Here is a 15,680-nt window from a genome sequence, read left to right as displayed (position 1 = left end):
AGGCCACCCGAATAATTAAATTCATCTGCCGTGCTGTGTATCATATGTCTGTTAATTGCGTGTGTTCCATGGTCGATTTGTCTGTTTTGCTGACCGAAAACCTCCAATTATGGGGGGGAAACCTTGCTATCTACGCCTGAGACTGACGAACTGAGCCACGGAGTGAAAAAAAGGCCCATTAAAGTTCCTCGCGTCATCGAAGGGACTCGAACTCGAACGCAGACCTTTTCCACCCGGTGTGGGAGGACAGTGACGATACCACTGTGCTACACACGTAGACGCTTTCATCGGTGCTGAAAAGCTTAAAAAATTGGGATTTATCGGACCATATGACCTGTCTCTATTCCTTCTACATCCATCTTTTACATCTTGTCACCAACGCAGCCGTATTTTCAGACTGGTATCCGCGACCAGTGACTTCCGAGAAAGTCTGTTACTTCCGTTGTACATTTTTTAGGGTTCTTTGAGTGCTGCTTGTTCTGTTCCTCATTAAATGCAGAGGTTAATTGTTCTTTCATTTGGTGACGGAACAAGTTTGGCACTTGAAAACCTGATCCAGACATTTAGTCGCGCTCCATCACCTTATATTTTCGGCCGTATTTGCGTCTTTTGAAGGATGTTTCCTTCACCTTTTCCATTCGTAAAAGACTCGAACGACATTTGTCTTTCGAGTAATTTACGAATGGAATCTTTGAATACTCGATTGCCGGTATGCCTCGATTGTCGATTGCCGGTATACTGGCTATGAATTGCGGGTGTTTCGAGGTCGATTTTCTGTTTTGCTGGACGAGAAACCAGAGTTTCCGGGAGAAAAATCATGCTACCAAAATATTCCTCCCTTTATCGACGGGACTAGAACTCAGATATTTTTCACCCAGTGTGGGGAAGACAGCGATCCTACCAACTGTGTTACCCACGAGTGCCATCGGCAATCACCTTTTTGGAAGTCGGTGAGATACTCTCCATTCTTCAGTTCCCTCATTGATGATGAACTGACTTCGGCACTATTTGGTTGAATTACACACACACACACACACACACACACACACACACACACACACACACACACACACACACACACACACACACACACACACACACACATTCCAAGTGACCTTATTATGTACATATTGTCCAAACTTCCATGGTCCTAATAAAGTAGCAAGGTAGTTTATGTTCTAACTTAAAATTCAGTGACGAACAGATTGAAAAGAGCGCCATCTAACAGCCAGGTTATTCCCATCCATTTTCTTTATTGCATTATTAACGAATTCATAGAGATACAGGAAAAACATTCTATATCTATGAATTTGTTAATAATGCATAGCTACAGGAAGAACGTCCTATGCTGTACCACTTATTTATTCATAACGGTAAAACCTAGGTTCATCTTGATTATTGTTTTTCGTCAGCAACAATTCTAGAAGTATTCATCACGCTTTCCTGTCATTTTTCAGCACGTTTATCAGACCGAAAGGTTGCTACAAATAATATACATAAAATGATTGATCCATCTGGGGGTTTCTCAAAATAACTGAAAGCATATAATATATGTTTCTCAATCATATTTACAAGAATAATTCACAGAAAAAAACAAAACAAAAACTCAGAAATGAAGGTCTTATTAAGAGCTTCTTGAAATGCAGAAATATAGATTCATTTCTTAAATATGTCAGCTGGATTTAGAAAATAGTGTATAAAGATTCAAAATATGTGAAAAAAAAATATCCTAATTTTTTTCGACTTGAATGCAAAATCTCTTCGTTCTTAAAGGGGGGTTTCTGACAGACTAATTCTGCACTGCTATAGTTCTTTAAGAAGACTTTATGTACGCTAAATTTTAGTAAAAATGGTTACTATCTTTGTCCATGTAATAAATATGTTTCAACGTGTATTCATAATGCCCAAATTAGTGGATAAATTTCAGTCTCAAACTACAGTTTCTCCGTTTTTGATCGTGGTTAATATCTTAACCTTGACTTCATTTTTTTTTTCAGTTTCACATACATCCACTGAAATGAAGATGATCTGGGCAGAGAAGGCAAATGTGATAACTGATACAGATATTGTACTACCTCAATTCGAAATTGGTGAGCTGTCGGCCAATATATGTAATGGAACAACTCTTCTTGGTAAGAATCACAATTACACATTTATTAAGTTTTCACCAGTTAACATTTATTTATTTTATTATTATTTTATATTATTATTTTATTTTTGCTAACTCTGTACTGATACCTGTGCTTCCAGAAAATTCAATATCTCTGTAGCACGCGCAGCACGTATTTGTTGTATTGAATCACGTACTGTATTTGTCATATTCATTGTGGTGTTTAAAAAAATATAAAATTAATGAATTTGTTTATGTTTATCTTTAAAAAGCTTCTTTCCTCTACCGATATTTTGCTTTTACTAATGGAAGCTAAGCACGCCACGTATACAACAAAGTAGAAATTGAAACACGCAGGATACAGCTTAAACAGTAATCAGACAAATAAAGCTAAAGTTTGTTGCATAGAAATATTCATAAAACTTTCAGAAGTGCTAGTAAAAACTGTTTATTTTGGCAATGTAAATAAAATATTGTCTAGAGTTTTAATAGATTCAGCAAGTTCAGTTAAATGCTTGCATTTAGACAACTCACAGTTGTACTGTAATTTATCACGAAATTTCATCTGGTACCGGGTTTATGTCATTAAAATGAGCGTTTTTATGTTTAGGTATCCTTTTACGTTTATTATCACGTGATTACTACGGAGGCGCGGCCTCCGTAGCAGAGTGGGCAGGAGCGTGAGTGCAGTACCACACGCTCTTTGAGTAGACCGGGGTTCAAGCCCCTGACTGCTGAATACGGTCGATCTGCCAACCCGCACTGGACCAGCGTGGCAGATTATGGTCCATTTCCCTTAGCATGAATTGTTGAGGAGGCTTCCATCCTGCAGTGGGTTGATAATGGCTGCACTTTACTTTTTTTTTTTTTTTACCACGTGATTTACAATCTAACTGCGTCAAATTGTTTAGCATTAAATGAGAAAAATACAACTGTAGCTTATGGAATGATGACACGGTATCCAAGTCAGCTAAAACAGACCGTTCAACTAACATATTTTTATGCAATTTGCGTGATGTCATGTTGCAGATGACATGAAGATGGACAGAGTGGGTAATGACCAGCGTTAAGCAGCGCTCCGTCAGGATGACCTGAATAGATTTCGGGGATGGTTCTAGAGAGAACTCTGTACATCAATTAAAACTAAATAAATATATAAACAAATGCTGCAAAATGAAAGGTTTTTACTGGCGATTACAAGGTTTTACAATTACAACTTGAACATAATTTATATACTGGAAGAATTTGAATTAGAAACATTAAAGGAAACTATAATCCAGAGGAAGTTATAATCCAGGGATGCAAGGAGTTCTCCGTGCAGGAGAATTTCATGTCTCCCTGGCAAGGAGAACCTGTGGTGTCGCGTCCATGATTAGCATTCGCATTAGTAGTGACAAATGATGCAAGAAAGCAAGCTTTCGCCATTTACATTAGCCTGATTTGGCTAATGCAAATGATGAGCCATAAAAAATACTTCCCATTTAACTTATCCGCTTGAAGAGATGGGGAGAAACATTCCCACCCATTGTATAAAATAATGGTGAGATCGCACTTGAAGTATTGTGTCTAAATATGGAGATGGAACCTAAAAGAACACATCGAGCTTTTAAGAAAGGTCAAAGGAAGGCAATCGCAATATGCCTGAGCAAATGCAAAAGGGGTGTCAAAATGATCCCGACTTAGAATATGAGGGCTTAAAGGCTTGGTAACTTGATACCTTTAGTAGGACCTGATTGAGATCTATTAATCTCTGATATAGAGATGTATATGCTATTTTTATTGTGTTCAATTTTTACTGTGCTAGAATCGGGGGCAGAAATTTAAAGGGAAAGGAATTATAAACCTGGATTGCAGGAAGTTTTCAAAAGTTAATTTTTATTATTATTTATTTATTTTTTTTACTTTTAATTATTGAATACTGTAACTTTGCCACCATGAGTAGTTGGAGTCGACGGATAGAGGAAATTCGAAGCACTGATTAGTATCTACCGGAAAAGGCAGCGGGTATTTTTATTTGTTTTATTATAATTTCTGATAGTGCAGCAAAATCCTTCAGAGTCGGTGTAACTGTGACAATAGCTTTTGGCTTTTAATTGACAAGAATTGGGCCAATCATTTCGCTTACTGCTATTATATCCCTATCATGAGTAATCCGTAGCGGCTTGGTCAGCACGATACATCTCATTCTGCCACTCATTTAGAGAGATTTGGGTTCGATTCCCGTTCATGACCTCAGGAATCATGAAGGGATTACAGGTACACTCTAGACGATGTTGTCTGCGAGTACTTCAGCAGGGCAGTAGTATCAATGATGCTTCCATTGGCAAGCATCATGGACACTGTTGGTATCTGACCACCTTCTTTATATAGCCTGGTACGGGCACGTGACACTTTCTCTGATGGAAGCCAAATCTTTGGATGATAGGAGTGTATCTAATAAACTGGCCACTCTGTGTGTAGTAGGGCACTTATTTAATTTAAACGTAGTTTATTTATAATATCTGCTTATTTTATCTCCTGCCTTCAAAGCACGATTTGAAAGAAAATTCAGAAATGTAGCCGATCAACAAAATTTATTTTACTTAATAGCCAGATTATAAAAATAAATCCTGTAAAATAAGCTGAATTTCCAGCTAGAGCAAAAGTGTTATTTCTCTATGTGTGATTATAAATTCGTTAAGTCGTAACCTCATCAGAACAGTCTAGAAACTGTGATTCTCCATGGAATTCTCCAAAAACAGCAAATTCATTTTTGTACCCCTGATAGTTTTTGGGTTGTGTTTTAACTAATTATGTCTAAATTGGAAGAAAACGGAGAATTTGATATCAGAACTGTCTTTGCGGTAATTGCAGAAATAGAAGAGATTGCAGAAATTCAGTTTTTCTTTGTAGGTGAATCCGACTGCTTACAAGCCATCATAACATTACAAAGGAGAGGAGGCTACTACCTGACTAATATCTATATGCCTACTGTACTCATTGTATTTATGTCCATGTTGTCCTTTTGGATACCCCCTGAAGCCGTGCCCGCCAGGGTAACCCTAGGAGTGACGAGTCTATTGACTATAGTAACAAAGCAATACCAAGCAAATCTCCCAAATGTGTCTTATATTGTAGCCCTAAACATCTGGCTCTCCCTGTGTATTGGATTTGTGTTCTGCAGTCTTCTAGAGTATGCTTTAGTATTGGCCATATACACTAATGAGAAGGAAAGGGCAAAATCTTCGAAGGTTGTGCCTGTGCCGAATGCAGCAAAATTGAATGTTCATTCAGTAAGTAGTTCTAGATATTCTTAGATTTTTATTTAATTTATTAATTTATAAAATTTTATATTTATTAATACAGTGCACGAAGGTAGTTTCATAACTTTTATAGTTATGAAGGCAGTGCCAAAATTTTTCTCCGGAAATTCTTGTTCTTCCGAGAACAGAGGATTTTTCCCAATAAATCACTGTCCACCCTTGATTCATATTTGAACAATCACATCTGAGAACCAAAATTAAAGGGGGCATAATCATTAGGCCTGGATGGGCATTATATGAGGTCCCTGGTTTTATCTTTCTCGAGATGGGATAGATGAATTGCAAATGGCTTCTTCGAGATGTTTAAAAAAATTCAAGTATTTTAAAGGCATTCGTATATGCTTAAAATGCTAACTTCACCATGTTCATCTGTTTAGCCGTCCATCAGAATGTAATAACTCGACTCACAGTGGACGGATTTTCATAAAATATCATATTTACCTCTTTCAGAATTTCATAAAATTTCACTAAAATCGACAAATGTTATTTCGTTTTTTTTTTTTGAGCGTTAGATGAATTATGACCACCTACCTAATACCGTGTTAGGCTACTTTTTGCATGGATAACAGCCGCTATTCGCCAAGACATTGATTCTACTTACTAGAAGTCTGAAGACGTCCGTAGGGATCTGCAGCTATACTGCCTTCAAGGCTTTCCACAGTGTTCGAACAGATGATGAATGATCCTAAACATCCCACAGATGTTCAATTGGTTGAGGTCAGGAGAATTCGGAGGCAAATCATGATGGGTGATATCTTCACTGTGTTCCTTGAACCACTTGTGCACTGTGTGGACCTAATGACAGGGCGCATTATCGTCTTGGAAGATCCCATTTCCAGAAAAAAATGCAACATGGCAGGGTACATATGGTCTCCTAAGAGTTGCTGGTAGACCACACACCAGTTAAACGTTGGTCCATACACACCAGGGGTCCTAGTTCTTCGCAGCAAAACATGCCCAATGGTAAGCACTACCAGCTCTTACTGAACGGATTTTCTTGGACATTGAAGGTTATAGAAGATTTTTCGGGCCATTCCAAATTTTATTAAAGTCGGACGAATAAAATCTGGGGATTATATTTTCTCTGTTCGTCCGTTTACATTATAAAAGAACTCGATTTCTACTGAAATGATTTTCATAAAATTTTATATTTAGGTATTGGAGAAATTTATTGAGCATACACAAATTTCATTAAAATTCGGCCATCAGAAGTCCGGTAATTATTATTATTATATATTTTTTCATACATCCCATATCGGCTATCTATATACTATATGTGAATCATTGGATATTGTGTTCTTTACCCTGCGCTGATGTTATGAATCAATGGATATTGTGCCAGATTCGCAGAAAGGAAACGTTCTCGGTTCGCGCATAACAGTCGTTGCTTTTTGCTCATTTTTTGTTATAAATCATGAATTATTATCATTTGCCAACGCGCCTGAAATGTAACGCATTGCGCACTATTAAATAACTTTCTTCATTTTGTGCAAGGTGACAAAAATGGATGTATGTCCATTCGTTGCAAGATAATTCGTTGTTCGACAGTTCTTTTTATGAAAATTCGCTGTATGCGACAACTCGGTGTAAGATACAATTTGGTGAATGATATTTCGCTGTATGTGACAATTTGGTGAAAGACAGTTTTATAGCTACTACTAACTTCTTTGGTAAGCTATGACAATTTGATGAAAGACAATTGGTTTCTAAGACAGAGATCAGAAATGAACATCAGTGAAGTAAATGGTTTAGGAAAAAAGAGAAATTTTGGTGACTTAGAAAGAAGGAATGCAGAAATACCCTAAAATACTATTAACTTTCATTATTTTCCTTTCTTCTAGTTTGTGTGGTAATAAATTTCTTCCTCATCCTTCTCAACCTGCATCTAACCAATTCTTACTACTTGAAAAACATGGACTTCAAATAACCCCGAAAAAAAGTATTTTAAACGTAAGCACAATGCAAAATGAGGTGGTTCGAATCCCATTACAATCGAGGACTTTTTATGGGTTGGTGTTTTGTTCCCTCTCCCACTTCGCGTTTTTTATGAAGCAAACAAAGCAAACAGAAGAGACAATACAGTATATGCAATTATAAAATATGCCTATATACAGTATAGGCATTATACACAGACGCCTCACGACCTTAGTTGTTTGGTGCAAAAGTAAACACCCTTTTAACTACTGCCCTCCATGAATATTAAGTGTCTTTCGACGTACCATGCCTTAGTCAAAAGCGTCGAGAACTGCCATGGGTCCTAGTGAAAACTTGGCCAGAGCGCTTTTCCATATATGGGAGTCGGAATGTAATTCCAGCCAGCACAATCTTCAGGGAAGCTTACCCACCTACCCTTAATCCATCCACATTATTAGCCTACTACTAACTTCTTTCAGTAAAAATTTATAGCGCGGATTAACAAACCGAGCGTCAGGAGCTGAGCATTACCAAGTCCGTATCCATTAATGATCGCTATTTTTGGTCTCTGGAACAACTCACCGCCCATGTATTCCCCAAAAATGCAATTGACAGAAGTAAAAGTAAAGTGAGAACAAGGTTCTCTGGTATCTCCAAGCCTTGACCTGTCCGTAGCACTTTCTTTTAATAGGATATTTTAAAAAAGAGTAGAATGTGCATTAAAAAACGGAACTGAATAGTATTTTGATGGCTCCATCAAAAAAATATAAAACGTCAAGAACGGTATGGTGATCATGGCATGTTAAACGTTTGCTTTTTCTGTCTTGTGTCAAATTCTCTCAAAGAATTTATCGAATCATCGTAGCCCCAATCGTCTTTCACCAAACTGTCATATATAAAATTGTCACATACAGCGAAATGTCATTCACCAAACTGTCATATATAAAATTGTCACATACAGCGAAATGTCATTCACCAAACTGTTTCGTACGCCGAAATGTCATGCACCGAATTGGCATACAGCGAACTGTGGTACAAAGAATTGTCTTGCAGCGTATTGATGTGATCCTAACAAACATATGCCGATAAGTTTTTAGGCCTTTATTGGGAAGGTTGTTTGGTTTGTTTAATAGTCGTCCCGAGGAACCTTCAGTCATGAGGAGTCATTATACGAACATTATTCTATTTAAAAGATTTCTTTACCATAATATAAAGCATACTTCAGAAGTTGAATGGGTACGTAATATACTTGATCAGTTTTTTTTGATTTTGCATGCATATCTTACTGCACGCAAGGAATTGCCATAATTCGTCAAACGACACGAATTCCGCATCAGATTAATAAAACTCTTTTATTATTGAGGTTTGGTTGTTGGCCTCTTTTCTCGAGTACAAACCATTTAGACTTGACCTTAATTAAGTTGGATATGCGTGCGATTCAAGAGAACTTGACCTTAATTAAGTTGGATATGCGTGCGATTCAACCAGCATCTATCACGTAGGTCTTTATGATTCCTTAAGGAACACATTAAGTGTTCCTTAGTAACTTGTTAAGCGCTTAGGGTAAATATGTTTCAGTCACTTAGCTTAATTTGTTCCTTGTATTTTGTTGGTTAGCAACACGATTTTACGTATTTAAAATACAATACAGTATATGCAATTGTATTTTAAACGTTAGTGGTCCTAGAATGTTAGTGGCAATTGCCAAATTTCTTTTTTTCGAATAAGATATTTCGTTTTCGTCTTCAAATAGCCTCCATTTAGAAAGTTTCTGTTTGTTCTGGAAAATGGATTCGCATCTCTTTTCGCCCTTCTTTTCCTACTGCAGTCTTACTGGTAATCCTCAATTATTCGTAATCCCTGCGCTTTTCTCGTTTGTTTTCACTTATGTGTAGGTTGCCAATCCAGTATCTAACCTTATTCATGTCGCGTACGTTCGATATCTCTGTCTGTGGTTTATTTTCTCATAATGGAGCGAAGAGTTCTGGCCGGTACCACGTGTGCATGTTATTATGGAAGTCCATAGAACACAGAAGTATTTCGAATTGTTAACGCTTTATTTACTTCTTCATTATTTGCTGTTGCGTGGTAGTTGTGGTTGTTTCCAGGGTATATCATTATGCTGACGGTGTATTTCCATGTCGAGAACTCCCTAATTCGGTCAATTTATTTTTCATGGCGTCACTACAATTGCAATAGCATATAACCCGTGACAAATGCTTTGATTATGGAAGTTGCTTGTTAGCGAGCTAATAATAATATGCAGTAGTACTAACATGAAAGAACTCAGCAGGCGACTCCGATTAGTCAAATAAATCATCTTTGGAAATTTGCCAATGAAAGCTAACAGCACTCTATCTTTTTGATGTGGCCTTGTGTGACTAATGGGTCCGATCAATCCCATAAACTTATCACAGAATACATACAAATTACGTACACAATACACAGATGCTTTATTGCCTTAATTGCCTCAATGGAAATCCTAAAGGATCAATCTAACCCTGGCACATAATCAAAACCAACGATAAATATTTTTTCTAGTGGTCCAATAGATCGCTCAAGTAATCGAGAGATTTACGGAACCTCTCCTAAACGTGGGATGATTATACAATCTCTGAGAGTGTAGCCTTTATATCAACACTTATGGGATGAAGTTCACTAAAACGTTTCTTCCTCATCTCTTCTGACATTTACAGCAAAAAAAATTGAAACATTGAGGTGAAACTAATGAAATTTTTGTGGAAGAAAAACTCTCTTCCTTAAGACAAACAAAAAACTTTCTGAAGTTTTTCGCTGCTTAACCTAAGCATCTTCTGAGCGTTGCCTTAATATTGCACCTTGAAGACTACATTTATAGACTCATCCACGAAGGAAGATTCGAAAAAAGAACACTATATTTGTAACAACTCAGTAGATTTCTCAGTGCTACTGCAATTGGTGGATACAGGTGTTGATTCTGGAATAAATTCCGGACAATCGAATTAGTGTGTGAATTATAGAAGCGATCCTGCCTAATTGACCCATGGAACCCCGACTTTTCATTTGTTCAACAGAAAATAAGAATACAGTAATGCCTGACATAGCCGAGTGGTCAATACCAGAATGTAGTAGTACATGTGTTGTGTTGACCGTGGTCCGAGTCATGCGACTGCTAAATGAGGTTAAATATAATATTCTTTTCAAATGAAAAACGGATAAAGAAGAAAACAAAGCCAGTGGTTCAAATATTAACATTTGTTAAATAAAATTTTATTGGTATTAAATATAATACAAATATTGCTACATTTTGAGCGAATCAGAATGTGCAGATCGAAACCATGGGAGTGGAAGAGTAAAGAAATATCACTCATTTCAGAGCTTCACTGTATTTCGTTATCAGTGCACCTGTGCTAGGCCTGGTGTAACCTTTGATAGAATCACGCCTTTAGTTTCTTGACCTCTATCCGGTGATAATATTGGCGGCAGCTTTACTTTATATTGCAATGAATTGCAATCCTTTAATGGAAATACGTTTGTACTTCATGTTCAGTCATAAAGCATGCAGTTCGTTTTGCACATTTTTACAACCTTTACTGAAGACCCTGCAATCATGTATACCTTGTGATTGTGATAAATATTCATCGCCGTACTAAGTTTAAAATATGTTTAAAAGTTTTGCCTGGTTTCATCTTTTTGTTCGACAGAAACTTTAGAGCAATCTGTTGCACAATATAACATGGTACTTACCTTTTCAGACATGGCGCTGTATGTGGACAGTCGCGAGTACATGAAAGGTTTGGCCTGCTTCTATTTGGGGTTTACATTAATGATCTGTGAACTATTTAACATTGCTAATGTTGAGTGGAAAATCTCTGTGCACAATCTTAAGCTTCACAAGGTTTAAGAAAGTCATCAAATGTCTGATTATCAGCAACGAACCGTAACATGTCTCCAATTTCTGTAAATTTGGCTCAACAAAAATAACACCATTCTAAACACATTATATTCGTTAAGTTAAGGCTGAAAGAGAATCGATGGAGAGTAAATCTACAATGTTTGAAATAAGGCTGAAAGAGAATCGATAGAGAGTAAATCTACAATGTTTCGCTTTCATTTCAAACTTCCCCGTTTTTGTACAAATCGATATAAGACCCTTGGAATAGTGCCCTTGGAATGGGTACACTGTTCGATTTACACGAACAGTATGCCGATGCCTTAGTTATCGTCTAAAATTCTAAATAATTAAACGAATAAAACACCCGAAGTAGTTGCCTAATACTTCTTATGTACATAGCATATGCGATGTCCCTTTTTTTGTTACATATGATGGAAGGTAACAGTCAAAAGGAGAGGGGGAACTCATAAAACGAAAGCTTTTTAGGGGGGGGGGTTCCCTTAAACAATAGATGACAATATAATAATTATGCAGACCTGAAATTACAAGTATTATAACAACAAGGATACTACTAATAAATTAGAAAATTATGTAAATTTAAATAGAAGAGAAATTCAGATACCTCCATCTGCAATCTTGGAGGTGTGAGAACAGGGATATTTATCAATATGCGTAATGCGGTTCATAAGATAGATTAAACTGTGAGCTTTTTTACAATTAAAATAATGACGTATCTGCAATTTTAAATTATGAAAAATTTGATTTACATTACTGTATTTTAATTTGGTAATTTGCTTGACATTATTAAAACTTCAGGCGTTGGTTGAAAGGTAATCTTGATTCAATTATTCATAGAAATGTGTTCAATCAGTAGTTTCTTGAACCCGTTTAGTGAATTGGTATGTTTGATGTTTACAGGAAGGTTTTCGTCTCTATATTTTATGTGTATCTGTCCGATGGCTTTTCTAAAAGCGGAAACTTGAGGTCTGCTTTCTTTCTTAGGTTGTAGGCTATTTCTTCTTCTTCGGTTATGAAAAAGGATCTGAAAAGAGGAGCGAAGGCTGGTGTTTTCAGACCATTGCAGACAAATACAGCCTCAGCTTTATGAAACAGTTGGAAGATGTTGAGTAGTTCCACTTCCTTCTTTCTAGTGATCACTGATACATTCCAGGGAAGGCCTAAAATTGAACGAACACATCTGTTAATAACGGAGTCAACTCTTCAACGTTCTCTTTGCAGATGATTATGATATACGGAGCGGAGGTTATGCACTTTTCATGCGAACCTCACGTTTATTTTGAAAATTATTCTTTTAATTGATGCATTGATTTTACAATTTAACCCGATTCTAGCATTCAAATATTGACATCTTTATTGAAACTGTATTCAGTCGTATGTAGGCCTATAATTTCTGTTTTCTGATAGCAAATTGTTTCCGTTTCAGATCAGAGTGCGCCCAATGAATAACACTACGAGAAAGGCATTCACTCCCAAGAAAGAATTATTGAAGATTCGATTTTCAGCAAAGAATATTGACATTGCCTCCAGAATATTATTCCCTTGCACTTTTGTTAGTACAGCCTCTGTTTATTGGGCATTGTACGGCCAATAACAGTTTTCTCCCATAACTAAATCTACAGTTACAAAATTCCAACGTGCCTTTTTACATTTATAACTGAATATCGCTCATTTTCCTGAACATTCTTGTTCTGCAATTCATCCGCAGAAGATTCCCCAGTACAAAATTTATCACCGACAGAAGAACAGATAATTTAGTGGTTTCTTCGAATAGTTATGAAGTTATTTGAAGCTCAAGTATGAGAGCAAATTACGCACATGTAAATAAAACTGTTTATAATTGTCTTAAAATAAATGTTTTAGTTTACATATCTTATAGATGAGAAAATATTGGTGGATTCCTACTTCAATATGATGCTGAATGGGAAGTTAAGATTTATGCTAATTAATTTAGATTTCTTTGTAGCAAAAAAGGGTTTAAGACACAAGACGTCAGAGGTAAGGAAGTAGTTCACGTATAGTAGAAAGCTTTTAATGGTTGGAAAAAGAGAGAGAGAACAGAAATTTTCTTCAACGAATACAAAGGTCATCTATCAAGTATAGCAGATATCCTTGTCTATTAAAAAGTTACGGGTCCAGGATTAAGAGAATTAGAAATCTGAATATATCTATATTCCAAGATTATTCATATCTTGGAATATACCCCTAGTTTTTCGACACTCAGGGTGATACTAAGTATTGCATCAAAAAATTCATTCCCGACGATTTGAAGGGGGTTTAGTTATTAAACGCCCCTGCAAGCAATATCGTTGGCCACAATTTTTCATAAATTGCTTGTATTATTTATTATTTGTTTATTAGCTATTTACATCACTTCTTTCATTTTATTGGCAAAAGAATCAAGAAAGTTCTTCCTTTATAATATCCTTTTTGAGATCTACTACCGTGACAAAATAGCGAGCCGCCCAATTGCAACTTAAAAAGAGATTATTCAGTTTGCTAATTTCGTTCATTTAGGTAATTTTTCGAAATTAAAAATCTCTAGTTTAACGTTGATTATTGTCCTAAATATTAAGTTAAAAACCACACTCAAGAACCAAGTAAATTAGAACAAAGTGTGAGTTTTGATGTTTAATTCATAAGATTACACAAATTGTAAGTTTATGACAAGAGAAAGCCCTTGTCATATATAGTCGAAACAGTAGCTGCTTGTGTACTCCTGATAAACAGTTGCATATTCCCAAAAATATATCAGGAATCTATTAGCAATATTAATTAGACGCGATTGAAATATGTATCAATGAAAATATGCATACCACATATATTTTGTAGTACTTTGCACATTCGATCATTTTTAATGCAAACTGGTGTTGATTTTGTATATAATTGTAAAGATTTGTGTAATTCAGTGTATAATTCATGTAGTAGTGTAATTGTTGTACAGAAGAAGTATAAACAGAATACTGTTATAGAAATTTGAAAAATGGAGAGATTCTTCGTTATGTATAAATTAGCATTGTATAAATCTCTATTTAAAACCTCACTGTAAACACTGCAGTAAAAATATCATTCGAAAAATTATTGAAACATTTTTACGCTTTATTCTGTTTCACTGAAAATATGAAACATAAAATAAAATAAATTGATAATAAAATAAAATTTTCAGTGTCGATCCACTGGTGATATTCTGGGTTATGTTACCTATCTGTGCACAAATGCAATGGAAAAGTTTGGTGAAACTCAAACAGTTGCTCTTGAAATTTTAAAGGCTTTTGATCGTGTTTAGCATAAAGATCTTCTAAATAACCTTCCATCCTAGGGTTTACCATCCATCCGGTTTTTTTGTAATTGGTTATCCAGTTTTCTCTCTGACTGCTCAATACGGGCGATGGTAGATGGCTCTCTGCCTTCTAACTTCTCCACTAATGCTGGTGTTCCCCAAGGTTCAGTTCTTTCCCCCACTCTTTTCCTCTCGTATATTAATGATCTTCTTCCATTGACCGGAAATCCTATCCATAGTTTTTCTGATGATAGCACATTTCATTCCACATTCCAGTTTTAGAAACCTTTCCCTGCCCAAACAGCATCAACTTCTCGAATATCCATTAATAATTCCTTAAATACTGATCTCCAGTGGGGCAAAAATAATTTAATTGATTTCAATCCTTCTAAAACTCAGTCCTATTTTATATCTCGCAAAAAGAATTCTTCTACTCCTGTCTTCAATGATACTCTGATTTCTAGGCAAGGTCCTATTATCTCTATTGGGGATTACCCTGACTTCTAATCTCTCTTGGCACAAGCACATTGCAAATATTACTTCTTCTGCTTCTACTACAAAACGGAGCTTTCTCTTTCGTTCTCGGTGTTACATTTCTTCCAAACAGCTGCTCACTCTGTATAAATCGCAAATCCGCCCTGCCATGGAATATTGTTCCCACATCTGGGACGGTGCCCCAAAACCAAACCTCTCTCAGGCTTCTAGATTAAATTCGAAAGAAAGCAGTTAGGTTAATTAATGACTCCTCTCTAACAGAGTCTCTCCACTCGCTGTCTCATAGACGCACTGTTTCTGCTGAATGCCTCTTCTACAGATACTTCCATGGGAACTGTTCTTCTGAATTGGCTTCTATAATTCCCGCTCTCTCTTTCAAAACAGTCCGAACACGTGCCGCCACCAGCCAACATCCATTTACTGTCCAACTTCAAACTCACAGAACCAACTTTTCATCTTCCTCATTTATTCATTCAACTGCCGTTTTCTGGAACAACCTTCCTTCATACGTATTTCCTGAAAATTACAGTCTGTAGAAGTTGAAGTCTAATGTCAACAAATATATTCTTTCGTCTTCTCAATGCACGGTGCTAAGTCCTATAGGTTCTAAAACCTCTCGTATTGGGGTTTTCATAAAAAATAAATAAAATAACTTGATAACAAAGAGAAAATAATAAATATTATCGA

The 15,680-nt window shown here is 36.2% G+C and overlaps 1 protein-coding gene across 1 annotated transcript in view; it reads left to right on the top strand.

The window, feature by feature from the left end:
- Positions 1 to 12,331, top strand: part of LOC150080255 (glutamate-gated chloride channel-like) — a 29,374-nt gene extending 17,043 nt beyond the window's left edge. Inside the window, exons 6-8 of the mRNA XM_090380667.1 lie at positions 1,998 to 2,132; positions 5,003 to 5,382; positions 12,203 to 12,331. Of these exons, the coding sequence (XP_090236793.1) occupies positions 1,998 to 2,132; positions 5,003 to 5,382; positions 12,203 to 12,331 (644 nt within the window). The remainder of the gene's footprint in view (positions 1 to 1,997; positions 2,133 to 5,002; positions 5,383 to 12,202) is intronic.
- The last annotated feature ends 3,349 nt before the right edge of the window (positions 12,332 to 15,680 follow it).

This window comes from Mastigoproctus giganteus, chromosome 9, assembly GCF_048544385.1.
Source record: "Mastigoproctus giganteus isolate SK-2022 chromosome 9, ASM4854438v1, whole genome shotgun sequence".
In the NCBI taxonomy this organism is placed as follows: domain Eukaryota; kingdom Metazoa; phylum Arthropoda; class Arachnida; order Uropygi; family Thelyphonidae; genus Mastigoproctus; species Mastigoproctus giganteus.
Note: the sequence above shows the minus strand (reverse complement) of the source record. Positions and strands in the feature narration are given on the sequence as shown.